Consider the following 27,890-nt stretch of genomic DNA (forward strand, 5'->3'; position numbering starts at 1 on the left):
GAAGTGGCTTCCGGTTGGCGGACACGTACAAGCGTAACCATGAACGGGGGGCGATCGACGACGATAGGATCGAATCAAGAGTTCGGGAATAATGTCGAGGTTATTTTTATCGTTATTATCGTTCGAACGATTCGTATTAAAATCGACGGATTTTAGCTGCTCGTTCGAATTTGGTAGAAAACGATGTTGCTTCTGGAACAACCTGGCCGTGTAACATCGGAGGACAACTTTCTCGTAACACGTGTTCCAGGCGCTATGAGAAAATGGCGAACACAAAGGACTCGTGGGGTTTGAGAAGGAGAAGAGAGGGTGTGATATAATAAATACGTGAACGAGACGCATACACAATGAGACAACACGTTACACGACAGACGAAAAGACTTTTTCACAACATTTAATAAAACGCTATCAACTATGTATGCCTTTTTTTACTCAAATACTCTAAAAGTTACTTACATACGGTGTAGGTTTATATGTATACTTTTTTAATGTCGGTTACGGAGGTGTCGCATCCCTCGCAACGCGTCAACGGGGATTTCTATCCGTTGATTGAATTGTATATCTACGCATGTTCCTCTCTCTCTCTCTCTCTCTCTCTCTCTCTCTCTCTCTCTCTCTCTCTCCCACCCACACTCGTACACTCGCATGCACACACATACATACACACGCACGCACGCACGCACGCACTCACTCACACTCAACCCCTCGTTTCTTCTATTTTCGAACGTGAGATAGTCTCGTTAGCATTGTACACTGACAACAAACGTAACGATTTAGGCACCAATCAGCGACGATGAACACAGTGTAGAACCGCGGAAATAGAAGAGCGACAAAGGTGCTCGGGAGCTGACACGTCCAGTAAATTATGTATAAAGTTCGCTTCATCTTTTTTTTTTGTTTCATTTAATACTATCGTCGTTTATCATTGTAGTTATCCCTTAACGTGTAATATTTCAATTTAATTGTAGGGTATTTAGCGATCAACGTCCCGGGATGCTAAACAGGTCTGGGTTAGATTCGTATCTGAAAATCTACGAGGGCTGGATCAACGAAGGGGGCGGGGGTGGATCGGTGCAAAATGAACGTCCGCGTAAGGCAACTTCTGTGCCTTCAGACTTCGTCCGTCGGTTCGTCTTCTTTCGAAATAAAAAAAAGTTCACGCTCGGGTTTCTCTTCTAATTCTTTTTTGTCGCTTTCCTTCTTTTGCAATTGTCTTCTTGTTTCGTCTCCGTTCGAATACACGTGTAATATTCCGTTCGACGAGCGAGGTGTCAGTTCCGTTGAAGGAAAAACGATCGACGTCCCGTGTAGTTAACGGCTGACTTTTCTCTTTTGTTTTTTTTTCTTTTTGTTTTTTTTTTTTTAATTAGAGTTTGCGACCTTTGACGCGTCCACAGGTGAACAATGTATCGATTGGTTCTACTCGTATATTCTCTCTGTATAAAAGTGTATACAAGTGAAAACAATAAATAGTTTATACAATGAAATTTCAAAATTGCTCGCGGGGGGATCGCCGACACGCGGAACTCGGTGTCACAGGGCTGGACGAAATTATAATTCGGTGACGAGTTGTGTTGGTAGGCGTCCGATCGGGACGGCATGGGGTGTACGACTAAAAAATATGGATCGTGAAAGGATCAACGGAAAGTGATGATTGAAAAGAAAACGAAAACCTTGATACACGGAACAGTGGCAGCGCGTGTAAAACCGTTTGCCTCCGAAGCGAGGATAATTGGTAAAACTGTACGACTTCGTAAATTGTTGTACAAAATATCGAACAAAATAGTTCGACCTCGAGGAAATCGGAGTAAGTGGGCGACGGATGAACGAGCACCGAAAACAAATTGAACGGTCTGTATTCTGTAGACAGCGTGCGCTTGCTTATGCTACCCAACCATCCTCTAAGATTGCGATGGGGTGTGTTTCGTGTGTATGTGTGTGTTGTGTTGTGTTGTGTGGGATGTGTGTAGTGTTGTGCATTCATTGTGTACTTAATTAGAACACGAGGAAAACTTCTATTCTCTATCGTTCACCATCGGCAATCGTCGTCGATTGAAAAATCTCTCGAACTCGACAGCTTACACACTGGCATAAAAAAAGTCCCATAACTTATTTTCCTTAACCTATTTTGCTTGTCATCTGGCAAAACTGCATTTTGTTTTTCATATGCATAAGTATCACAATCGCTCACAGATCTCGTGTTACAAATGTGTTTCCGTGTGTACATGATCGTGTATCTCTCTCTCACTCTCTCTCTCGCTCTCTCCTACACGCGCATCAGCAAAGCGAAACACACTATCGTCCCGATGATACGTGCTCGTTGTCGTGTTGCAACCTTCTGGATTCGTGTATTTTATTTGCTCGAGATTTTGCATGATCCTCCCGTTTTAAAAAGGTGACGCGCGCGTGACCCGCGATCCTACTATTAAAGTATTAAAGTTAAGGTTCCTTATAAACTGCAATCTAAGCTGATCCCATGTTGTTTCTTGGTCACAACCTCGTTGAATTCGCGTCTGTCAACACCGGTCTCGCAGGACCACAGAAACCGATTTCTGTTGCGAACGGAGATTTTCGACGAAAACGGATTCTCCTACGCAATTTTCATTCGTTTCGCAAATCGAGCCGCGTCCCCTTGTCCCCAAACGGCTGGTCGGTTCGGCCAACCGACAATTATTCTAGAACGGGACGAGGAAACCGCCCTGCTTCCTCGGCCGATTTCCATCCCGGGCGGACGCACGCATAGCCGCATCAATTTTTCTAACAACGGTATCCACGGGACTGGTGGTGGTGGTGGTGGTGGTGGTGGTGGTGGTTCCCAAACAGGGAAACCGTACCGATCCGATTCGGTAACCACCGAAACAATTTCTACTTCGGATTTACCTAACGGGAACGACGGAAGCCGAAAGCTGGTCGCACCAGAGTGCCTCTCTCTCTCTCTCTCTTTCATTTCCCGATTGCCCGTATGCGCGAGACGTTTCAACGAGATTCGAAGCTCGTCAAAGTCCCCCTACTATCCTCGTCGTCTCGAAACAAGAACGCGTTTCGACAAACAACAACGCGGAGGATCGTGTTTTCGGTACTCACGGTTGGACCAATTTAAGCGGACACGGTCTCGACCATCGACTTTTTAATAATCTCCCCAAAGTTTTCGTCGCACTCCTCCGCGGCCTCGGACTGCTGCGCGTTCCCTTGGCTCTTCTCCGCCTCGACTTTTCCGTTTGCGTGATAAGTACCGTGCGCCGCCGGCGGTTCCATTTCACCGTAGTACGAGTATCTGCCGGACAGCAGCTCGGAGAACGGTTCCAGTTTGCCCATCTGTTGCAAAGCTGCGTGCGGCTGGACCGAGTTCAGGTTCGTGTACTGGGATCCGGTGGTCTCGTCCTGGGCGAACGCGGCCTCGTACGCGGACGCGTGCTGACCCGGATGGACCTGGCAATTCTCCTGCAGCGTGGTCGCCGCGTCCTGTCCGTAGGACGCGTAATGGGAGAATCCGGGTGTACCCGGGACCGCTTGAAACTGCGGCTGGAATTGCACCCTAGACGTGGAAGGAAGGTTAGCGTAAGGTTGGTAGTCCTGATAAGCGGGTTGCTGAAAGTTCACACCGGCACCGGATTGGCCCGAGAACGTTTGAAACGCTTGACTAAACTCAGGATGTAGTTTCCTTTGAGGTCCCTGCGTACCATCGACAGTGTCCTCGCTAGGATAACAATCGTCTCTAATCGCGTACAGATCCAGACTATCCTCTCTGGCGCCAGGTACGTCCGGCTGACAATTTGGCCCACCGTCTCCGGCATCGTGGTTCTCGTAATGCAGCGTCGTGAAACCGCCACCGGTCAAACACGACTCTGTATTTCTATTCTCCATCACGGACCCCAAATTGATCTCCCTCAAGGGGCTTCTACCATTCTGATTGTCGGAAGCGTCATGATCCGTACCGTCCTCTTCCTCCCGTTGTTTCTTCTCCAGCTCCAACCGCATCAGCGTGTGAATGAAATGCGTCCGTACGCGTACTGGATTAAATTCGATCCGGCCCGAGTTGTTCGCGCAGCCGTCGCGAGTGCACCCGCACGGAAACCCTGCTCGATCTACCTGCAATGCACACGCGAAACCTTGAGTAGTCACCTTTTTATCCGTACGATCTTGCCCGCGACTCCGATCTCTATCTCTGTCTCTCTCTCTCTCTCTCTCTCCCTCTCTCTCTCTCTCTCTCTCTCTCCGAATAACCAGAATTATCCGGCGGTAAAAAAGAAAAGGGTGACCCGCGATAACCGCGATCGCTTCATCGAACAGAGATAGACGATCGACCGCGGGAACTGGTCGAATCCGTGGAACGGGGGCGACGAACCCCACCGCGTCTCGGGTTGGTTCGCGCGTGGCCCGACTCTCGGCCTACACCGACCTGGCACTTGACGTTCGCGCGACTGCAAGGACAGCTCTCGGGGTCGCAGTAGCCCTTGCACCCGCAACCGCAGTGCTCCCTGCTGGCTCTGATGTCGCGGCACTCGTCCTTCTCCACGGCGTCTATTCTACGAACTCCCGCTGCTCTGAGCAACGCTCGTCTCTGCCACGTGGGCACCGGCTGCAGGAAGTAGTAGCTATCGATATCGAGTTCCTCGTTGTCGCTCTGCTCCTCGTCGGTGTCGTCGCTGGGATCCTCCGAGCTGGACGCGGCCTCTGCCACGCAATTCGCGGCCCTCTCGGATCGCAGTTGGGCCAACCTGGCGCGATGGATCCGCCTCTGCTCGGCGGCGTGCTCCGACAGCGAGAATCTTTCGGCGTGAGTGTGGGTCGCGCTCATACCAAGAGTACTGCCGCCCTGCGGACAATCGATCGATTTCTATTAATACGCGCTCTCGGATCCCCCCGTCGTTGTCATCGCCGCGGTCTCTCGCGTCCGTTATCGTCGGCGTCGACGTTCCGGGGACTCGGCACACGCTCTCTTTCGAAGGTTTTCGGCAGGATGCGATCGTCGAGTCCCCGTTCCGTCGAACATAGAATGTTGTCGTTGCTGGAAAACCGCTTGGATAATTTACTTATTGCCTATAAAATCGCGTCTCACCTGAGAAGGCACGCAGGTGAAGCCCTGCGCCCTGGGGAAGTAGTAGACCGTAACCGCGTCGAAATGAATGTTGCGTTTCTTTTTCATGGATTCGTCGGTGTTGCTCCTCTTCGGGTTGGGAGCCCCTTCCATGCAGTCCGTCAATCTCCTTTTCAGATTGCTCTTCGGTGGACCGGGGAACGCGGTCAACGGCGCCTGCGGCGTTCCCGGTACGACGACGTTGGGGACGAAACCGTCCAGTTGATTCACGGCTGAAAGATAATACCTGTTGCGACTATCGTATTCTAACAATACCTTTGGTTCTTGCGTACGCTGGTGGCGCGGCGCAGCGAACATTATTCGGCCCGAACGGAGAAATACGATATCGAACTTGACATTCTGTCGGCGCGGTGCGGCGCGGCGCGGCGGGACGAGGCGAGGCGAGGCGAGGCGAGGCGAGGAGATGCGAGGCGAGGCGAAGCGAGGCGAGGCGAGGCGAGACGAGACGAGGCAGGCGAGCCGTGGTGGTATCAATCGCCGAGACTTCGGCACGAGCTTCGATTCGAAGCGACTCGTTCGAGCGAACGTAACACGGTTTTGAGAATAAATCGCGAAGCATTCCCGACAATTTCGAACATTCGACCGTTCGCGCTTCGGCGCGAAGTATCTGGCGCGATCGAAACGATGAATTTGATCAGCGGGCTCACCCTTCTCCTTGTCCGACAGAATATCGTCGGGTATCCTATCCAAGAACGAGGTCTCGGAATCGCTTTCCGGTGCCGGCGCTGGTCCAGGATCCCCGGGAACCTCGCTGCCGAGACCGGAATCGCTGCCATCCGACCTGACTTCGTCCCTTGCACCGGTGGCGAGCGCCAGGCTCTCGGCAGAATCTTCCGTGAAGGCCTCGGGCCTCTCCGCCTCGAGCCTGGTTACGATTTCGGGGTTGACGTCGACGCAGCACATGGACTCGCTGCTGCTCTCGGGGCAAGACGCTCGGTCGGAAACGGCGTCTTCGTCGCCGCCGCCGCCGCCGCCGCCGCAGGCCCGGAAACGCGCCGTCGTCATGGGGGGCGGCTCGGAGCTGTCGGAGCCGGTCTCGGTCTCCGTTTCGGTGTCCGCGGCGACCGAGGTCTCCGGCAACGGCGGTTCCACCGACGAGCCGGCGGCACTCGGCTGGTCCGACGACGAGATTCGATCGTCCGACGCTCGAAGGCATTTCGCGGAGGATATCGACGGAGGAGACGCGGCGTTCTTCTTCGTCGGTTTCGGCGCTTCGACGGTCGACCTTTCCGGCGTCCGTACCTTCGGCGACGAGTCGAGCTTCTCCAAGAGCACCTTGCACTGCTTCAGTTCGCACAACGGCGAGTCGATCGGAGGCGTCTTCGACCTGGTAATTATGGCCGAGCCTTGCTGTTTCTTCGCCGACTCGAATTCGGTCGTCTTCTGGCCCCCCTTGTTCTGGGGGGCGCAGCTCGGAACGGAGCCCGAATCGTCGTGCTGCGGCGTCGCCGCGTCCCTAGGCTCGGTGGTCTCGGCGTCCCGTTTCGTCTTGTCGTTTTCTCTCTCCCCCCTCTTCTTGTCCCTGTTCGACGAGAGCGCGTTCGAGCAGTCGAGCCGCTCCAGCATCACCACCAGATAGGGCTCCTTGATCTTGTCGACGGTCGGAGGAGGAGACCGGTGGTCGTCGTTGGTCTCGCAAGGGCACGTCTCGATCGGTTCCTCGCACTGCTTCTCCTGGCACGGCCGGTGATCCCTCCTCTCGGGACTCTCGGCGGGCAGCGAACAGCAAGAGTTCTCGTCGTCGAACGCGTCGGAGAACTCGAGCTTCCGATGGCAGTCCGGCTCGTCCCGGCCGCTTTCCGGCTCGCGGACCGGCGTCGACGACCCGTCGTACAGCAGCCCGGGCTCCGCGCCGGGAGACAGCGGCTCGAGCTCCGCGGCGTTGTTCAAGCTCGGTCTGCCGGACAGAGAGTTGTCCAAGAGCCTGCCGTTGATCCGCGAGGGACACCGAGAGTTCGCGTCTTCGTCGAACAGACAGGACAGCGATATCTCGCCGAGAGTACGCTCCCGGAGGCTCACCAGAACCGGCGAGATCCTTCTGACGTCGCTTCTCGGTTGGACGACGTCGTTCTCGGGGCTTTCGACGCCGATCCGTTTTATCTCGGCGTCGATCGGCAGAAACTCGTTGGCCGGCCTCTTCCTGGACGCGGGCGAGCCGATCGGCGAACCAGCCCCGCCGATCGTCGCACGGCCCTCCTCTTCTTGATCGCAGCACTCCGTCGTCGTCGTCGTCGTCGTCGTCGTCGTCGTCATCGTCGTCGTTGTCGTTATCGCGTCGACACAGTTTCGTGGTTCGTCCGGTTCCTTCTCCTTCGTCCTCGACTCGGTCTCGGCCTCGGCCTCGGCCTCGACCGCGACCGCGATCGCGATCGCATTGTTCTCGACCTTCGCGCCGTCGCACTTGTCCAACTTCAGACCCATCGTCTCGGGGTCCTGCTCGAGCTTCGGCGACGCGGCGGCGCCGACGCGGTCGACGTCGCTGGATGGACGAGCCGCGTCCTCGGGATCGGGATCGTTCGAGCGATCGGCGTCGTCCACCGCCTTCGCCGCGGACTCTATCCCCGGGGTTCGCGGCGCCTTCGACGAGTCGGTAGCCTCCTTCGCCTCGACGAGTTGTCGGTGCTCCTGGGCCGAAGGCGATTCCATCTGGAGGCGTTGATCTGCGATCATAGAAAGGAGAATATCCGTTAGACGAATCACGAGCGAGAGACTTGGATCGCGGCAGGGGACGCGCGCGTCTCGCCGGGCAGCGAAACCTTTCGATCGATCTCTGTCACCTCTGTCCGAATGCGATCGCGTTCTCCCCGCATCGTCTCGTTTTCTCGAAATATCATAACCGGCGGGCGGTCGAAAAGGATGGAGGGATCGATAATCCGCGCGCCGATACCGCGCACCGGTAAGCGGGACGAGCGAGAGAGAGCGAGAGAGAGAGAGACGCCGAAAATCCGCGGCGCTCGTCTGCTCCCGAGAGGGTCCGCCGCGCAGCCAGGTGCTAGGAATCGGTTGATTTTCCCGCCGCGTCGGTCGCCGCTGTATCTTTCTTACAGAGCGACCGAAATAAAAAGGGGGTTCGCATATAATCCTGGTCAGAGATTATTGATTCGAAGCAGGCAGAGAGAAGAGAGGGTGGTACGAGGGGGTGGACCGGGGCGGTGGGTGGGCGGCGAGCCAGCGGGGACGAACGGAGGAACGGTGGGAGCGTTTGGAGAGAGCGAGAGGGCGAGAGAGGTTTCCGTCTGCCTTCGGTTACCATGCGCACCGTATACCCTTTCTATATCCGAGAGAACTCTGCGACGAGTCGGGTGTAAAAGGGTTCGAGTATTCGCGTCTCCTCCGCGTCCCCGTATTTCCGTATCCCTGTATCCCTTTGCTCCGACTGCTCTCGCGCTCGTGTCGCTTCGCGGCCCGATTCTCGACGCGGCGTTGGGCGTTCGGTCCACGAGAAGCGCGTTCACGTCGTTTCGCAGCTTCGGCTGCCTCCGTTCCGGCACCGGCACCGGTCCCGGCCGCCACCGCGGACGCGCCCGTCCCCGATAGGGTCCCTTCGTCGACCAACTGCCTCCATCGACGTATTCCGAAATCGGATCGGCGAACCGTGACCGCGCGAGAAAAGCGGAGATCGGGCGATCGGAAAACCGCGAGTTCGCGACGGCACGGAAGAGGAGAGTGCTCGCGATCGAGCGCGGAACACGCTGCGGGAGAGCCTCGTCGAGAGGGCGGATGGAAAGGGAGAGAGAGAGAGAGAGAGAACGGTCGCTTCACGAGACTCGAGGGTTAAATTATGGACGTGCGCGAGGAAAACCGAACGATTCGATGATTTCCGAGACTCGTTCGTGCGGCGAGAGCGAGGGAAAAAGAAGAACGGAAGCTCCCTTCCGAGCGGGAGAAAGCACCAGCCGGCGTATACGCGCGCTCGCCGATGGAAGAGGCCCGATAGGAGAGACGAAGCGGAATCGGATCGGACGGGTCCAGCCGGAAAGAGACGCGTGCGTCGCGTTCGACGGCTCGGAGCAGAATGAGCGGAGCGGTGCCGACGGCGGTGCTGCTCGCACGCCGCGTCGATGACGATTCCTCTCGACGGACAACCTCGGTCCTCCTCGGCCAGCCTCGGCTCTCCTCCGCGCTAGCGAAAAACGAAGGGTACACCGTACTCTATACTCTCTATACCGGCGCACTGTACGCGCGCGCCAATGTACGTCGGTGCCCCCTCCGCCGAGGCTCTCGTGAATGTGTAATACAGTCTACAGGAGCTACGCTACGAAACGTAGGCACGCGTCGTGGTTCTCAACAGCCGATCGAACCGAGCTTCGACGACGTCGACGACGACGCCGACGACGACAACGACGACGTCGCGCCACGGCGATCGATACCTTCGCGACCGGATTTTCAAGTTATTTCAGAAACTGGCCGATCGAGCTTTTTGGAAAGTATAGAGAGAGAGAGAGGGAGAGAGAGAGAGAGAGAGAGAGAGAGAGAGAGAGAGAGAGAGAGAGAGTGCAACGCAATAGGAGCATCATCGGGGGCCACCATGGACATCGATCGCGCGTCCGGTTATATTCTGCGGCCTATCCAGAGTACTCCTATTTAACCCGCGCACACTAGGCTACGCCTACGAGATCGGGAGAGTGGAGAATCAACGAAAGCTGTTCTTAACTTTCCCACTGGACACGGATTTTACCGATACTCGTCTGGAAGATCGTTAGTTACGGTGTCGGCGATCGAGCCGGGCGGATTCGGAGGACGATGAAAACGGCAAAGACGCGAACGGTGTCCGAAACGAATCGATGCTCTCTCTCGCCGCGCGATCGGACGCGCTTCGAACCCGTCGCTGTTCGCGTACCGCAACGTCGACTCGAGATAAAAAGAGAAACTCCTTGTTGCAACGCGGAGAGGCTCGAGCAGTTCGGACGCGAAATCCGTTCTCCTAGCAGCACGATTAATATCTCGGTGACGCGCATAAGTCGCCGAAAATCATTCGCGAGCACGAAAGTCGCGAAACGATGATCTCGTACTCTTTCGAGTGGAATCGACGCGGGCATCGTCGATCGGTGCGATCGACGGCCTCCCCGCTTGGGAAAGGATAAGGCGGAGGAGGAGGAGAAGAAACGCGACGGACTCGGCCGACGTCGCGGTCCGCGACGACAACGGCCCGCTCGATTGGTACGACGCCGAAAAATATGGGAACGAGGAACAGCGAGGTCCCCGGAACGGTTCGGGACCGCCTCTGGGATATCTCGTATCGAGACGCGACGATGCGCTCGCGGTGCGCCAAACAGGTTTCCGTCGTTGCGCAAGCGACCGCGCGCCGATCCGCTTCGCGTCGCTCTTATCGTTACCCTTGCACGCGACTTTCGCGGCGAACTCGCATCGATCGCGACGATCCAGAAAACGGTGGGGGAGAGTCCGCGAACGAACATCCGGAATCGCGACTCGCGGTTGGCCGAAAGCTCGCGCGAAGAAAATTGTACGACCTTGACCACGAGGTCGCGCTTCCCGGAGCGCGGCTCGGGGGTGGAAGACGAACGGCGAACGGCGAACGGCGAACGAGCTAGAGACGTCGAGCAGCGAGCGCGATAGCTTCTGCCGAGAAAGGAACGGAAGAAAGTGCTCCGAATTCGAACGCTCGATTCGACGCGGCGATCCGAAGCCGGCGAACGGGTCGTTCGAATCGTTTCCATCCTATCGTTCCGTGGACGCTTTTATCGATTTACGTAAGACGCGCGGCGGATTCTAATCGAGTCGGACGTAAAAATCGAACGGATTTAGCGCGAACACCGAGGCGGCCGTGCCGTCGCGTCCGCTCTCGTCGGCGTTCCACGAATCTATCGTGGAAGCGCAACGCCTACGATCGTTTTCCGGACAATATTTTTCGTTCGTCCAGATTCGTAGCCGGCCGACGCGACGAACGACTCGTTCGACCGCTCGACCGCTCGAAGACCGCCCAACGAAGATTTTGTTTTTCGAGATTCGCCGCGTTCCCCCGATCGTAACGGATTTGAAAATTGAAAAGTCCGGCACCGCGTCGGCGGCGGCGGCGGCGGCGCTCGTAGAATCGGCGCGGTATCGTCCACGAGTCTCCCAGCCCCCCGCTCCATCTCCTCGTTTCTCGCATTTATATTTTTCTTTTTCTTCGTCGCACGCGCACCCGCGTCTCTCTCGCGAACGGTTCAACGAACGAGAGAGCGAGGCGCTTGCGCGGGGCCGCGCGCCGTAATTCTCGCTACGACGCGAAAGTAGAAGGCGCGCGGAGAGCGGCCCACCGGCATCCCTCCGCTCGTCTTCCTTCGCCGTTCCATCGTACATCGTCTTCTTCTCTCTTCGTTTTCCTCCGTTTCGCCTTCTTCTTGACGCGTTTCGTTCGCGAAAGCGGTGCCACGCGTTGACCACGCGACGATACGACCCGTCGGAACGCGACGCGAACGCATTTTTCGGCGCGGAACGAAACGATGCGCTTTCGACCGATCGCGTCGAAATCACGGACCAAATTTTGAGCAACGTCGGTTTCGAAAGTTGCGAGCGCGTCGATTTACGCGTTCGGTTTTCTCGCGATTTACGGTCAGCAGGGTCGTCGAAGCGGCCGATATCGATTCGGGAGTGGCCGCGACCGGAAGGAAAATATTCTCCTCTGTCCGATTCGCGGGACGACGATCGTTAACGGTGGCAAGAATGTTGCAACGAAGGAAGCGAAAAATACGCGCGACCCGCGCGAATTCGTAAAACATCGATTCGCTTCTAATTTTCTATTTAATCGGAGAACATCGCGCAACGTTTCTCCCCTGCGAGGCAGATATTTGAAATAGCGGAAGCATCGGATCGGGGGAGGACGCGAGCTTTCGATCCGCGAAACTCTACCCCCGCCGCTCGAGCTCTCGATTCGTTCCTCGGACAAACTGTGCAGACTTTTTTTCACGGAGCTTCTCTTTACGGAACGAGAACGACGCTCGCCGATCGATGGATCCGAAATCGACTCGCCCGTATACGGAGCACCGCGGATCTATGTTTCGCGTTCGTGATTTTATAACGAAACGAACGGTTCGTCGACGAATCTCGGTGGAAATCGAAGCTCCGACGTTCCAGGCGAGCCTCGTTTCGGAGGAACTCGTGGAGGCAACGGCGATCGATTCCGCGACTCGACAACCGATTGCTCGGTATTCCAGAGTTTCCCGTTTAACGCAAATCGAAGAAACGTTCTCCGGCACTCTCGGCTTTTGAGAAATCTAATTTTCGTATTCGTCGCTAATTCCAGCCGAATAAAAACAAAATCGACGAGAGCGCGCGACGTTTACGCGACGCGACTGCTCTTAGCGAGTAGGTCGTGCACGGCCGCGCTTCGGAAGAACGCGCGTCGGTTTTGAACTCGATTTTCTCGAGAGAACGAGACCGAGACCGAAACCGCCGTGGAAACGCGAATTTCCAAATTGCTTTCCTCGACGGTTCTATCCTTTCCTGGAAAAACGACGGTCTCGATCGACCGGGTTCGTCGAAAATCAGGGTTCGAGCGCGAGACGTTCGAACGAGACGGCTCGATCGGGGCCCTCGTTACGAATTTTCCGTGAAAAAGAAGCGGAACGCGCGCGGCTCGGCCTAGGGTACCGGCTTTTCTAAACTCTCCGACGAGTCGGCGCGATCGGGAAGGCGCTGCAGAGGGAACCGCGCGGGTGCAGCGAGCGAGCGAGATCAAAGCGGTTTTACAACACCGGCAGACGCTGCGATATTGCTCCGTCGTGCTTTCTGCTTTCTGGGAAAGGTCCGAGGCGCTCTCTCTCTCTCTCTCTCTGATTTCCTCTTTCTCTAGCGTCGCTCTTTCACCCGCGCAGCTAGACGTTAACTTTGAATGCGAGCTGCACGAGCACGCGTTCTCTCTCTCTCCCTGTCTCTCTCTGTACCGAGCTGGCCCGTTCTCATCGGTCGTATTTCTCGTTTCCTCTCTGTCCGACCGCGTACCGGTTCTCCACCGAGTCTCTCTCGCCCACTACTCGCACGAATCCTCCTACACGGTGTCTCTCGCTCGATCTTCCAGGTAGCGCCGTCTCGGCATCTCCCTTCCGCCATTCTCCCTCTTTCTCTCTCTCTCTCTCTCTCTCTTCCCTCCGCAGTCGTCCGTTCTATCCATCCGCACGGCGAAGCTCGACCGTCCTCGTCCACGCAGCGCACAGCTTTCCTGGCACACCGCTTTCTCGTATCCTCTCTGCGCAGGCCACCGTGGCGCGTCGCTATAGCGCGACTAGACCCGACTCGGACTATAGCGGAGGACTGCGACGCCGGGACAGAATGCCGGGAGGATGCGCGTCGCTTCGCGCCGGTCGCAGATTTCTCGTCGATCGATCCCCGATCGTACCAAAATATTACCGCGCTCGCCGATCGACGCGACCGCGCATGCCGGATTCGCAGATTTTTCCCGAAATCGATGCCGGAACACCCGCCGACCTATTTGTCGCGTTGTACCACTGAAACGCGAGGCGCCGGTTTCGTCCGTCTCTCGCTCGCGTGGACCGATCGCCGATCGCTGTCGGCTCGTTACCGATCGGACCGAGCGAAAGGCGAAAGGCGAAAGGCGAAGGGCGAAGGGCGAAGGGCGAAGGGCGAAGAGCGAAGGTCGCGCGCCCCTTGCCGCGAGCCGGAGGGCTGCAAGCGTGGTCGGGCTTTAGCTGCTTGTACTACTCGGAGCGGGGAGCGCGTCGAAAATCCGAGCGCGCGGGCCGAGTTCGCGGGGTCGCTTCGTGCTCGCCGTATCGGCGTTGTCGGAAATACCGGTTGCTAGCGACGCTTGTTTCTAGGACGCTTCGAGCACTCGTTTCCTCTCGCCACCAGCGGCGACCCGATAAACGATTCCGGAGAAGTCTCGAGGAGTTATTACCGGATAATAAGTCCGGATACGTCCGACGAGTAACCGTTTAAAATCGATCCGAGTCACCGGACGAGCGGCAAGGTCGGGGAATACGAGAATATCTCGAACCGTTGCGAAAAAATTCGACGAACCGAGGTTTACGATCCGGCATATTTTACGTACAGCGACATCGATGTCTCGGCATCGTTGCAGCCACATTTTAGGAACGAGAATATCCGGATCGGTCCGCTGTAAAAGCAGCAGCTTCGGAGACTCGTAACGCGTCGGCGACGAAAGTTCGAGCCGCGCGCGAACGGGGTTGTTACTCTGTGCGCGAGTTTCCGACAGGCGTCCAACGTGCTCGCGTAGGCCGCTCCGGCACGATAAGACCGAGGGAGCGGAATACGACGCAGCCCGCCGCGCTCGGCGGCCTCCCTGGAAGCTGCGAGCCGCGAGCCGCGAGCCGCGAGCCGCGAGCCGTGGAATGTACCACCCCTCCTAACCCTTGCTATATACAGCCCGGTGGAGAGGAGCCGCGCGCGCGCCACGTTCGTCGTCGTAAAAGCTTCCCCGAGACCATCGATGCGACAAAATCTGGAGTCGGTGCGCGGCGCGCGTTCGTACAGTCCGCGAAATCAGCCGGATTTTTATAGGCCGTTACGGCACGGAATTGCTCGACACCTCGTAACAATTATTTTCAGACCGCTATTTTTAACGATCCCGAGGCCACGGTTGTTTCTCCGTTACGGTTCGTTCGTCCCGGTTAACCGCGAACCTACCGCGATCCTACCGCGATCCTACCGCGATCCTACCGCGATCCTACCGCGATCCTACCGCGGACACGTTGCCAGCGTTCTCGAACGGCACGGAGACCGGCGTCGCGATCGGCGAATCTTCTCGCGAATCGACGTCCGAATTCGATTAGTTGCTCGGTTTTCGATAAATCGCTCATCTTCTTCCGCTCGCGACGGACGAATCGCCGATCCGAATCGATCGATCCTTCTTTCGATACCGTTCGCACCGTGGATAACTGCGACCGTACGCGGCGGAGACGAAGGCTGAACTCCTCCTACGGTCGCGCGCCGCACAGTCTCCGCCTCGATCGATCGAATTATACCGCGCGTATCGTCCTCGCGTTTTTTTTTCCTTTTTTTGCGCGTCGAGCAAACCGTAGCACGAGTGGCGCGACTCGCAGAGTCGCGGCTACATTCGATAGAACCGCTACGCGCGCGACGATACAGCGCGCGGAAGTATTCCGATTTAGCGTTCGCGATGCCGGATAGAGCGCGTCGCCGTACCCGGGCCTCGAGAGACGTCGAAGCCGCGGGGCTTCGAGGCTTCGGGACTCGCGTAAACTGGTTTCGTTCGGCGTTGTCGCCGATGCGACGCGGCGACCCGTTCCTGCGCGTCGGACGGACGCGGTCGTGGATTCCGATAGCGAACCGGAATAGAACTTCGTGGATAGAAATTCATGGTTCTGTAAACGCGTCCAGAAGTCGGGCAATTTCCCAGATTTTAATTAAAAAATGTTTCGAACTACGGCGCGACGCGACGCGACGCGACAGCGCGCGTTTACGGTCCGATCGACCGCAACCGGTGGGCGGAGTCGGGTAAATCGACGCCCACGGCCTGGAATCGGGAGAAAAGAACGATCCACCCCGATCGATCGCGCGACTTCTTGCTCGTGCGCAACGCGAGCTCGGGGTTTCGATCGAGCGCGATTCGATTCGATCGTATCTCGGATTCTTCTTTCGTCTCGATTTTGCCTCGAGGAGACGGTCGATCGGCGAGCAGAGATATTTCTCGAAGATCGTCGCGAAAGCGGTGTCGCTGCTCGAGCAAAGTTCGCGAGAAGGACGACGGAGGCGGGGCAACCGCGTCTCCTTCGTCTCGACTCTCCGGTTCCACAGAATTTTCATCGGCCGAGCGTATCGATCGTCGGTCGAGCCAGGTACGCGTATCCTATTCCGGTAGAGCAATTCGGTGCCACCTAAAAACGAGCTCTTTCGAACTTCCGGTTAACCTTTGGACCGAGGACGACGAGTCGATTCGTCGGTCGCGAAGTCGAAAGAACGAACGTTTGCGGGAAACGGAACTCGAATCGTCGAGAAGGTCGACGAGTAAGATGTCGCGAAAGGAACGATCTCGCGGCCCCGGAACGTTCGCGACGATCGAACGAACGCGCCAAGCGCGATCGTTGCCGCGCGGAATACCGGTGCTCCGGTTTGCTTAAAAATTTCTCGACGCGTCGACGAAACGAGGAAACGCGCGTGTAGGTAGGAAATCTAACGAGAAGCGACGCGACCGCGAGGATGCTAACCGACGAGAGTGGAAAAAGTGGAAGCCGGGGACGGGGAGTCCAACCGACCGACCGACCGACCGACCGACCGACCGACCGACCGACCGAGCGAACGTACGAACGAACGTACGAACGAACGAACCCACGGATATTTCGCGGCACGGTCTCGGCGGTGCGAAGGAGACAGAGGCCGAGCTGCGGGGGTGTATATCGGGGCTTGTAAACGGGAGCGGGGGCTGTTCCACCTCCGGCCGAATCGATCCCACCGCAGTGTAGCGCTATAGCAGTCCACGTGCATACATACCATGGACTCTCCTCTCCTCTCGCTTTCCCAGTCTATATCCCTCTGTCTCTTTCTCGCATTTTCTATCGTGCTCTCTACATCCGTGACCGTGGCACCACGCTCCACGCTCCGCACTCTGCACTCTGCACCGTAACGAACCGGCGCAGCCGCGTCGGATTCGTTGCGCGTCGTTGCAACGCCGGTTCCGAATTCCGAATGAAATTTTTGAACGATTTCAATCGATGCGGTGACACTCGTTCGCAAAGTTTTGCCGGCTCGAATCGACCGGTCGTTCCGCGTCGCGGGGCTAGAGGCGGGGAATAACGGCGACGAGTAACGGCGGGTCCGCGGCTCGGCGTCGGCGGGCGTCGAGTCGCGTCGCGTACCGCCGTATCCTCGCGCGCGCCGATCGGACATCCTCTACAAGGATCGCCGACGCGTTCGTTCGATTCGCGGTACGCGTACAACCGGCGGAGTACGCCTCTTTGCGCGTATCGCGGCTCCGCGAATCGAACGGAGCGCGCGGGGACGGCGACGAGAGGGTCGAGGAGAGGCGTGGGCAGATAACGGGCACGGAGCATTATTACGCGCGTCGTCGTACACGCGATCGGCGCGATCGGCGCACGCATTCCGCCACGGAGCCGTGGCTCGTGGCCCGTGGCCCAGAATTTGCCGAGCGTGCCGTGCCGTGCCGTGCCGTGCCGCGTCGCGTCGGCCGAGGGAATTAAAAAAGGCGAACGACGAAACGTGGGAGAGCTTCGACGCGATTTGCCCCGTGGAGCAACCGCTGCTCGGGTCCGCTTCGGCCCGCTCCGATTCGGAGCCAACCGGCCGCGCCTACTCGGGGACCCATCGACGGAGAGCTCGGGAGCCGCGATCGGAGCGGGTCCGAATCTTTCTTCCGCGGGTCGGATAGGAGATCTTTCGTCGAAAGACCGTGCTCGACCGTTTCTATCGGAAGCGAATCTTCCCGTGGTCGAAGAAAGCGTTTTCCGATTATTCTCCCGGGTCCGTGCATCGCCCGATGCGAAGCGACGCTCCTCCGGATCGCGTATACGGAACGTCGACGCGGGCATAAATGCGAAGCTCGCGCGACGACGCTGGCTGGCTGGCTGGCTGGTACAGCGGCCATAGTCGTCGCTCGTTGTACTCGGTTCGATAGACGAGACTACGTACGCGCGTATAGATTTCTCGGAGTCACGGTGCACGCGCGTACGTAGGTGCGCGCGCGAGAGCGCGCGAGAACGCGTCGACCTCTCGGAGCATTACGCGTTGCACGGGACTTCTCGTACGCGCTCGACGCGACGCGATTTACGAGTTGTACGCGAGTTCACCCGAAGAACTTGTATCGAGAAATCGATCGAAACGACGAAAAGTCCGAAACGAAAAGCGGATGCAACGAGCCGACCGAATCGGCCATCGAGCCGGCGCGGCGGCCCGCTGCACCCTGTCGGGTCGGCGCGTGGGTGCGAAAACGCGCGGCGGCGGACGTGGGCGAGGAGAAGCCTGTACGTACAGCGTGTACGGTGTACGGCGCACGGTGTACGAGCCGATCGCGACTGTGGGCGTGCGACGCGGGCCAAGGGCTGGAGACGGAGACGGAGACGGAGACGGAGACGCGCGACCGGAAGAAGCGCTAGGAAAGAGCTTGCGCGTATTTATTCGTAACCTGTTGGTCGGCCGAGAGAATCCGAACCTTCCTACCTGTTACATCGAACGAATTTCGATCAATCGTCGAACCGTATCGCGCCGACCGACGATAAACTCCCCGATCGTGATCCGCTCCGAGAGCGGACGAAGGTATAAGAGGACGAACTCGGCGTCGCCGTGACGCGACCCCGTCGTCGCGATTCAACGCCGAATCGACGTCTGGATCGTATGGGCGAAACGCGCGAACGATTTTGGGAGAAAGGGGTCGTTTCGAAAACGGACGGATGGAACGACGTCCCTCGCTGGTAGAATCGCGCCGGGAAACGAACTGCCGGTTAACGGGACTGTACCGGCGAGGTCGGGCGTCGAGCAGATTTCTTTGCCTCGTCGCGCGGTACGTCGATCGTTTTTCAAAGGGCTCGATCGATCGATCCGGGTTCGTCGAGCGATCGCGACGATTCCCCTCGATACGGCGGCAACGACGAACGGAGATAGAGAGACGGATCGTTCGCGTCGACCGAAATAGCGTTCGCGTCTGACGTCAGGCGAACGTAGGATCACGGCACACGGACGACGGACGGTGAAAATACCGCGCGGCGCTCCGCGTCGATCGCGCGAGTGTCGCGTGTGCGCCACCGCGTGCGCGTCGACGTCGGTGTCGACGTCGACGTTGACGTTGATACGCGCGTACACGGGACCGAGGATCCGAGATAGGGATTGCGGCGAAGCTGCGTCGAGATCCCCCGGAACGACGCGAGTTCGAGCGAGAAGACGCGCGTTTTCGGGGAAAAAGCCCGCGCGATCTCGGCCGCCGGAACGAACGGGAAGAACCGTCGCGGTTAATCGGTGCATCGTTCCATGTCCCGGTTGATCCGGCCGCCGCGTATTCTTGGAGCCGGGAACGAGAGCCACGGGTTTCCGGCGAGCGTGCGCCGAGGAAACGCTCGAAAAAAACGTTCGAAACGTTTACGGAAGAATATCCTTTGGTCGAGGATGTCCGAAAACGCGAGAACGCGTCGACGCCGGTTGTCGGCGAGCGAGGTCGTCGTTGCATCCGATATCTACCTCCCGCGGTATTTCCATCCGTGGCCGACCTTGCAAAATCTGTTTAAGAGATCCGGAATTCGCATAAACATCCAGCACGCTCGAACGCTCGCCGGCGTTCGGTTGGTACGACCGACGCGAGCGCGTGGGTAGACCTCGGGTCTCTCGTTCCGAAGCTGCGGCAATCCCGGTTCCGAGAATCGTCGAAGCCGGTCGTTCCAGGATACCGACGGCGGCGGAGCAGTCGGGGTTTCCCCCGAAGAAGTTCGACAGGACGGAACGGCGACGGATTTGCCGCGAATCGAGTTGGGAAAGAAATTTCTGCGCGATAAAACGCTACGAGCGGATCTCGCCGGCGAGTTTGCCGCCTGGCCGAGACGGCGCGACGCGACGCGACGCCGAGTTTGTCCGATGGACGATCCGCGTCCGAAAGAAAAACCCGATTAAACTTGGCCGGTTCGGTCGCGCGTCGCGGAGCGTCGTCGTCGGGCCGGGCCGAATGGCTGGAGGGAGAAGAGGACGGCGAGGAAGTGGAAGTGGAAGAAGAAGAAGAAGAAGAAGAAGAAGAAGAAGAAGAAGAAGAAGGAGAAGAAGAAGCGGGAGGAAAAAAGAGGAAAACGTCGAAGAGCGGAGTCTCGCGGACGAAAGAGAGAACGGGCCTGACCCACTTTCGATCGGCCGAGGCTAGCTCCGAAGGAACTTGCGGTAACTCGTCCTTCGCGCGTCTCCCGCGAACTCGAGTCCCTCCACTTTCGCGCGCGGTTCGTCCCGCGACCCCTCGGGACCACCTTTTTCCGCGTTCCCTCGCAAAAACCGACGAGGACCGGCGAGCGAGGCCTCGTTCCCAGGAGTCGACCGAACGCGAACGGCGTTCGATCGGCGACGAATCGGCCGACCGTGCGACGGAGGACGACGCGGACGCGGACGCGGACGCGAACACTCGGAGAATCGCATCGGCGATCGGGACGAGCGTTCGATTCTACGCGAAAGTCTCCGCGCTAGGCCGCACCGGTCGGGTAGAATGCAAGTATGTAGAACGAACGCGCGAGCCACGGCCGGTTGCAAAATCATCCCGAGATTGCACGGGTCGACCGGTTGGTTGGCTGGCTGGCTGGCTGGCTGGCTGGTTGGCCGACCGGCCAGCCGACTGGCCGAGCGTTGCGAGAGTTTCGCAACGGCCATTGTTGGATGGAACGGTGTCGAAACCGCATCAATTTTAGAGGCGACGCGCGACGAGAACCGAACGAAAGACCGTTCCTCTGGATGTAGACCGTGGCCGAGTGCGAGTAGCTCGGGATTCGACGATTTTCGACGCGTCCCGCGCCGATTTCGGGAAACTCCCGACGCGTTCCACCGATCGGAAATATCGGCTTCGTCGCTCGCGCGGATCGCGACCGTTCGCGACTCGATCCGGATTCGTTATCTTATCGACGAGATTGCGTTCTCGGAATGCCGCGCGCGCGTCCCTCTCCAAGTACGCATCGAGGAATTCGTGTCGGCGGATTCGAGGTTCGTCGGCGGAGCGAAGCGCGCGTAGAAACTTACGGGGGCGCGACGAAGAGCGATCGTTCGTAAAACGAACGACCGAGCCCGGACGGTCGATCGACGCGTCGAACGGCGTGTAAAAAAACCCATCCGGAGTGGCGTCAAATTCCTCGGAAGTTGAACCACGCTTCGCTACCTGGCCGCGGAAAACGATTCGAATCGCGACCATTTCGCTCGAGAGAAGAGAGATTAAGAGCTTATCGGCTCCTTCGACCAGCGTTTACGTCGGAGCATATTGAAAGCCGATCGTCGAGCCGTCGGTGGTCGGGTGCCAGCCGGGAATACGAGACGGACCGTCGGGGACGAGTGCTCGCGAGTTCGCCGCGGCCGGCGAGTCGATAACCGATGTCGTCTCGGTGCGGTAGACGGATCGGCGCGCCGTCGACGACGACGCAGCCGTCCCGCGCGTGCAACCTGGAAACGAGGATGAGTCGGTGGGACTCGACCGTTCCCAACTGACAACGTCGACCCTGCACCGTGCCGGTCTTTCTCCCCCCTTATACCGATTTTCACGAGCGCCCGTGGTGAATTTCGGTATCTCCTTGAAACTTCTGGTTAACGAGTGTCTCGCGGCGAGGCGAGGCGAGGCGAGGCGCGGGAAAACGAGTTTGTCATCGTTCGTTCGTACGATCCCTTCGGGGTGTAAACGGTCGGCGACCGGTGGCGACCTCGCGGCCGGCGCAGATTAGGATAGGTTAGGGTCGCGGGCCACGGGATTGCCATGGGCGAGAAGGATCTCCGGCGACGCGAGTGCTCCGCGGTTCGTTCGCGATTCCAAGCAGGTTCGCCGGGGTGGAGGCGCGGATTTGCGAAACGGCGGGTTCGGTTTAACCGCGCGGCCGCGTTCGATCGTCGCGCGCTTCGCTTCGCACCGCTCGGTTCGAGGTTGGTATCGCGACGCGGTGCTTTATTTCCCAAGGACCTCTCGAGACGCGTCGCGCACCGAGATCGAACGATCCGGTACGTATACCTGGTTGCAGCGAACCGTTTGGAACGGATATCGACCGATCGACCCGAAGTCGATCGTTTCTTCCCTAGGCGGCTGCGACGTTCGGTTAGGACTTGCTCGGGACGCGGCCCGATTCCGTGCACGCGGACGCGCGAAACAGAAAAGAACGGAAGGAGCTCGTGGTTGGCGAAATCGTTTCAAATATTTACGCCGCAACAATGAGAACGATATCGGTTGCCTGGCAACGCTCTGTTAAGAGACCGCATTCTACTTTCGCCTCTCTCTCTCTCTCTCTCTCTCTCTCCCTCTCTCCTCTTTTTCCCTGTCTTCGATTTCGCGTCGAGCCTCTCGGCAACCACCTTCCGCCAAATGCCACCGAGTAGTAAGACCTTCTCCGTCCTTCTCGGCCCTTCCACGCCGTAACATCCCCCGGAAACCTTTCTCCGCGATCGGTGACGAGTCGAGTCCCGAACGCTGTGTTCCATCCATCGAAACATCGGAACCCGAAATACCGATAACGGAAGGGAAGCTTGGAACAGTGGATACGCCGGAGGAGAGATTGTTACGCTATTGGTGTATCTTGCTGGTTCGTATTCGCGTTCGCGTTCGCGTTCGCAGCTGTGTGTACCCCGAGAGAGGGCGAGAGCGAGAGCGATAATGCGTGGAGAAGGAGAGACGCGAAGGATGGTGGAACGAGAGGGGAGGGATCGATGCCGGTTGCCCTGGCAACCGCGGCACCCGATCTTCGTCCATCCTGGACCGTGTTTCTCGGTCTTGCCCCGTGCACGGGAACGATCCGAAACGAAGAATCCTCCGGGATGCGATCGACGACGACTCGGGAAGATCGTTTGCGCGCGCGACGCGTCGCTCCGACCGGCGACGGTTCGAAATCCGTCGCGAAATCGGCGCTGGAACGTTGCACGCGGGCCTCTCCGTTCGCCGATCCCGAAGGTCGGGTTAAAAAATACAACGTTGTCCCGCGAAGGCTGTCCACGGACGGAGCGGACGCTCGGTAAAAGTCGATCCCGCGCGAAGGATGCGCCGTGAATCGATCGATTCCTCGGACCCCGTCGCGACGCTCCTTTCGCCTCCCGTTTTGGCGCAACGTCGCAGGACCTTTCGCCTCGACGATCGCCGAGTTATTTTTACCCGGCGATCGTAGATCGAAACGAGTCCTCCGTCCAGCAAATTCGCGGGACGACGGACTTCTCTTCGACTCGTTGTTTCCGGAGACGGTAGCGCGCACGTCTTTGCGCATCGAGCGAACGGTCGCCATTTTTTCCCTTTTCGATCGCCACCGAAGTCTGAATTTCGGAGTCCGGAGGAGTCCCCGACATCTATCCGAATCCGTCTTCTTCGGCAGGAAATCGTTCGCGTCGACGAAACAACCGTCGAACGGAGAACGGACGAGAGAGAGAGAGCTCTTCTCGAGAAGCTCCGGTTTCTGCGCAACGTTGCTCCGCGCCACGAGTTTTGGCGGGTCGATGCGCCATTGTTGCCTCGACGGTTGCGTCCGCTTTGTTTTCCTCTCTCTTGCTCCGTCCTTCCTCTTCTCCATTTCCTATACCTGTACCTGTCTCTGTCCCTATCCCTATCCCTATCCCGTACCCCGGTACCCGTTCCCGTCCCCCCTCGCGCCTTACCAGCTGTCTCTCTCTCTCTCTCTCTCTCTCTCTCTCTCTCTCTCTCGTTTCACCATTTTTCACTGGACGCGTTCGGCTACACCCGGCGGCCCGATCCTCCGGTTGTTCGTTAATGAAAAATAGTAAATCTAGAACCATCGAGAGAAACGGTTGGAAACGAGCATCGTTGAACCGACGAATTCCGTTTTACCCTATGTTTACGATCCGATATCGTATTCCTCGTCGGTGCAAATATATTGGACCGCCGACGCGCGATCGAACCCCTGTCCGAATAACTGCCGGACCAAGAATTCGCGCGGAACAGGAGGAAACTTCGACGCTATCAATTTTATGTAAACCGTGCGAAAGGCGGCCGTGGGCCGACGAGCATCTTTCGCGCGCGGTCCTCTCGGGGTTCAACGGCGTTACCCTTATCTTCGACCGTTCGACCGTTCGACCGTTCGACCGTCCCGTTGCGCGTTCTTGCTAAATCGATGTTTTTCACTCGGCGAGAGTCGGTTGGAAGACGATTTCCAACGTTTCACGGTTAAATCGAAAACGTCGGTATTAGAAAGTTTTCCACGGAGCGACCGTATTCGCCGTTACGCGACGAAAGAATGTTCGCGTACGACGGCGCGGCGTGGAACGTGCAGCGTACAGCGCGCGTCCTACGATAACGAAATATCTGCGGGCCGATGCTTCGCGTCGCCCATCCTCCTTTTATTCCACCTTCCGCTTATCCCTTTTCGTAACAGGATACGAGATCCGCGTCCGCTCGAAACCTCGCGGAAACGCGCGTTCTTCCGCCGATCTTGTTCCGAATCGCGCCCAACGGACCGGTCCGCGAATCTTCTGCCGAATATTTGTCGGACGTCGTCTCGACGTCGCCGGATCGCGGTCCTTGGATCGGTAGACGCGGTTCGCGAGCTTATCTTCGCCGCTGTTCGCTGCGTTCGCGGCCCGCGGTATCTGTTTTTAAACGCGGCGGAACGATGCAGAATCCGATCGAATAAATTGTTTTCTTCCTCGCCGAAGGTCGCGAACGCGCAAACGGAGTACGAATGCGGAGGCTGACGAGAGTCACGTGCGCAAACAGTGCCGTGTGTCGCCGCGATATCGATAACGGCGCGACTCGTCATCGGGCAGACATTAATTTCGGCTGCGCGGTTGATAAGCCAACGATGCTGCGAGCCATGTAACGACGACAACGACGACGACGACGACGACGACGACGATGTAAGGACAGGGATACGCGGAGGGTCGAACGGCGATACTGGAAATTAGACGCTCCGATTTTGCGCGACCCGCCATGTTGGTTTCGCTCGATTCCTCGGAAAAGCGTGCCGATCGATTTCGCTGGAAATTATTCGCTGCAGCGATTCTCGTCGTCGAACGCGAATTTTATTGCACGGAAGCGCGTCCCGCTTGCGAGAATTTTTGCAACAATGAGCAAAGACTTCTTATCGCGAGCACGCGTGGCTCGTTGTAATTATTTCAATATTCATCGGCGCGTAATTGCAAGAAAATGGTTTTTATCGTTCGATACGCGTCATGCGAACGTCGTTTTCTTTAGACCCGCGATAATTTTACAGGAACCGGCGTCGTCCGCGGTTTCTTCGTTGCTGGGAAACGTAACTCGAGCACCACCATTTTGGCTATCATTTTTCTCGAAGCAAACGAAACCTGCGAATTTGCTGTAATCGGTAATCGCGCGAACTACTCGTTGAACGCGGTGGTTCGCTAAATCCGTGCGCGGTGCGCGATCGCGGCATCGAGTACCACCGTTGACGCCGAACGGTCGTTTTGCTTCTCGATTTGAAATATCGTCGAACTCGTTGATCGAAATTACGCGAACGACCGAAGACCTCGATGCGAAAACCGGTCGAGTCCGATCGATTTTCAAAGATATCCGATGCTCGGACCAAATATACGGTACCGGACTAAACGGCGAATACGAGATCCGAGGTCGTATCAATTTTGCCGAGGAAAAGCCAACGTAATTATTCGTTGGAGAGAAAAGCGAGCATATTCGATACGAAATATGAAAAATGGCGCGCGAACCTGGTGCACCGGAAGTCGAGAAGCTGGTCCGATACGCGGCCAGCTTCGCGTGCACGCAACGTTGCGAACGCTCGAAGAGTTTGTTGTTATTTACCTTGCCGGGCAGGCACGATACCGTTTCTTATGCAGTTAGCACGCGGTGTCCTACATGTACTGGTCTCCGCAAATTCTTCGGCTCGGCGTGCATCACGGGTACGCGACGAATCGCGGACGGCGTTTCGAGGTGTTTCGGTTTTAAACCGACGTAAAAAACGATCGCGCAGGCTGGCGAATGGTCGCCGATATTTGCACTGGTCGCTCGCGACGACGGATGTTCGCCCGCTCGCGTTGGTTCGCGGCAATATCGTGCAGGATCGGGGACCGGACCGGACGCGTACAGCAGGAAGAACGAAGAGCGACGACACGAGTATCGATGTTCCATCGGTTCGATTCGGTTCGATTCGATTCATCGACGGAATCGAGTCCTTCCGACACGCACGCAGCAGTCCCCGCATCGATATTTTCGGCGACGAGCACGATGAAACGCGAACGCGAGAGCGAGAGCGAGATCGAGCGGTCGGCGTGGGCGCGTATGCCCTCTCGCTTTTCGCGCATCGAGTTCGAACGGTTCGACGAACCGATTTCCGAAGAATGCAGAAACCGCCGCGAAAAAGATGAGAAAAGGTCGGACGCGGCGGTACCGAAGCACGGGGCTCGTCCGAGAATGCAGGTATCTTTTCCCGTGGCAGGCACGTAGAAAGGACTACCGACGGGGTGACCCCGTCGTGTCTTTCGACCAAGCGGAGAGGCGAGGTTAGTTCTCCCACTCGCGCGAATCGCGACGGAAAATATTACGCTACGAGCGACGCGTATTCGCGATCTGCGACGAATTCTCGCGGAGAAAATCTATCGCCACGCTCTTCGCAGCTTCGTCTTCTAAAATACTGGCCCTCGATGCGAGTCGATATCCCGATCACGGGGAAATCGAGACGAAACGATACGCTGCGACGGGGACAAAGAGCCTCGGTTGGGGACAATTATGACATCATAACCTATCAACGTAGTCGTGAAAAACAATCGTGGACGAACGCTGCTGCCGTTTCGTCCGTCTCACTCCCTCCTCCCCCCCCCCCCCCACCCCTCTCATGCCACGACGAAGAAACGGTCGGTCGAGCGAGATCGTTGTCTGTCACAGTCATCGGCTATTATTTTGCAATTCGTGCTGCGTCTCTAGCTTCGCGACCGATCCTTCGAACACGACTGCGTCATCCGAACGGTCGGTAGAAACGGAGGTTTGGTCGTCGACCGGCGGTTTCGTCCGTCCCGAAGAGCGACGGGACAAGATCGCGGCCACTTACCGGTTTTGAGTCGATCGTCACATTTCCAGGTTGCCTCGCCTCGGGTTACCAGCCGGTCCGGGTACGTCGTCGTCCAGGCACCGACCAACTCTTTTCACGAAACGGTTACCGTGGAGCACGAGCGAGAAGCGAGAAGCGAGAAGCGAGAAGCACAGAGTCGTCGAACGATCACACCATGGCGCGCTGCTAACAGGCTAGTTTCGATGCTTCGAGCCACCGACAAGGCACGCGCACAATAAACCTCGCCGAAGCGAGCACGCACCGTGTTCGAGGTCCTCCCAGAAGGACGGAAGACGATCGAGTGCGGAGCGAACGTTCCTCGAAGCGGCGGCCATGATGGCGCCACCCGTCGGCCCTAGACCAACCAAACTCGATTTTCTCCGAAGTACCGTCGGGTAATTAACGTTGTCCGAACGAACAGGGACATCTTTCCTAACCGGGATATTCGCTCTTCCCAATTGTAGGCCGTAAAACTTCGAATACCCGACGTAATCGAGCTTCGTCGGCAACGAAATTGCGAGCACGGTCGAATCGAAGGTTGGTCGCGCGGTCGCCAAGATGGCGCTAACCGACGGTCGCGTCTCGTCGCTCGTGTCTCGCATCGTCCCGTGTCGCGTCGGTCGTACGGGCTGTGATTCGCGATCGAAACGCGTTACCATAACGTTATCTTTTTTTCCTAATTTTCGATCGGTCTTCGATCGATCGGTGCACGCGTACGGGGTTCTCCTTCCATTTGAGGACGCGACGTCGATGGACGATCGTGTCGGTGTATGTATTTGGACAGGATTTTCTTAGTCCAGTTCGAACGCAGCGACCGTTCTTTTCCGTTCGACCCTCGTCGATCGTGGCGGCAATACGAAATCCGTTTTATGCGGCGTTGAAAAAGTTGATGAAAAGTTTGCTGCATCTTGGTCGCGGATTAAACGGAGAATCGCGAATACAGCGACGAACTCGTTTTGAAATAAACGGTGAGATCATTTTCAGGGCGAAGGCGGAAATTTCGCGCGATACCGTGCGAAAACGCGAATCGTACCGTTCGAACGATTCTGCTGTTTAAACGATTATGCTTGTCCTCGACTTCGATGAAATAAAGTTTGTACGAAACGAATGCTTCGGAAGAGTTCGATATTTTTTTTCTTCGTTGGTCTCTTCGTCTTGGATCGAGTAATTAATCG

The 27,890-nt window shown here is 57.4% G+C and overlaps 1 protein-coding gene and 1 long non-coding RNA gene across 9 annotated transcripts; one reads left to right on the forward strand and one right to left on the reverse strand.

Moving 5' to 3' along the window:
• Window positions 1-378: 378 nt before the first annotated feature.
• Window positions 379-26,856, reverse strand: Axud1 (AXIN1 up-regulated 1). Of its 8 annotated transcripts, none has more exons than XM_033486513.2 (5): window positions 25,473-26,044; window positions 5,746-7,758; window positions 5,060-5,310; window positions 4,400-4,816; window positions 379-4,089 (listed from the first exon to the last, which is right to left on the reverse strand). In XM_033486513.2, exons 1-5 carry the CDS (start codon window positions 25,870-25,872, stop codon window positions 3,097-3,099), a joined length of 4,074 nt encoding a protein of 1,357 aa, XP_033342404.2. In that variant the 5' UTR covers window positions 25,873-26,044; the 3' UTR covers window positions 379-3,096. The 8 variants fall into 8 exon arrangements, with proteins under 8 accessions (XP_033342404.2, XP_076374967.1, XP_076374964.1 ...); XM_076518855.1 differs by having other exon boundaries at window positions 3,207-3,535; window positions 3,936-4,089; window positions 5,060-7,758; window positions 25,473-26,120; XM_076518851.1 differs by having other exon boundaries at window positions 3,207-3,535; window positions 3,681-4,089; window positions 5,060-7,758; window positions 25,473-26,116.
• Window positions 26,292-27,823, forward strand: LOC143258825 (uncharacterized). Its single transcript, XR_013032716.1, has 2 exons — window positions 26,292-26,633; window positions 26,745-27,823. It is a non-coding gene; the product is annotated as an uncharacterized LOC143258825 (long non-coding RNA).
• The last annotated feature ends 67 nt before the right edge of the window (window positions 27,824-27,890 follow it).

This window comes from Megalopta genalis, chromosome 2 (assembly GCF_051020955.1).
Source record: "Megalopta genalis isolate 19385.01 chromosome 2, iyMegGena1_principal, whole genome shotgun sequence".
NCBI lineage: Eukaryota > Metazoa > Arthropoda > Insecta > Hymenoptera > Halictidae > Megalopta > Megalopta genalis.

Bases quoted from the DNA above. Each gene is read 5' to 3' on its own strand.
- Axud1 (XM_076518849.1), bottom strand. From the start codon at position 25,872: ATGCGGGGACTGCTGCGTGCGTGTCGGAAGGACTCGATTCCGTCGATG. The intron at 7,759-25,472 runs GTAAATAACAAC...CTATGATCGCAG, and splicing joins TATCGTGCCTGCCCGGCAAG to ATCAACGCCTCCAGATGGAA. The intron at 4,090-4,399 runs GTCGGTGTAGGC...TGTGCATTGCAG, and splicing joins GCGCGAACGTCAAGTGCCAG to GTAGATCGAGCAGGGTTTCC.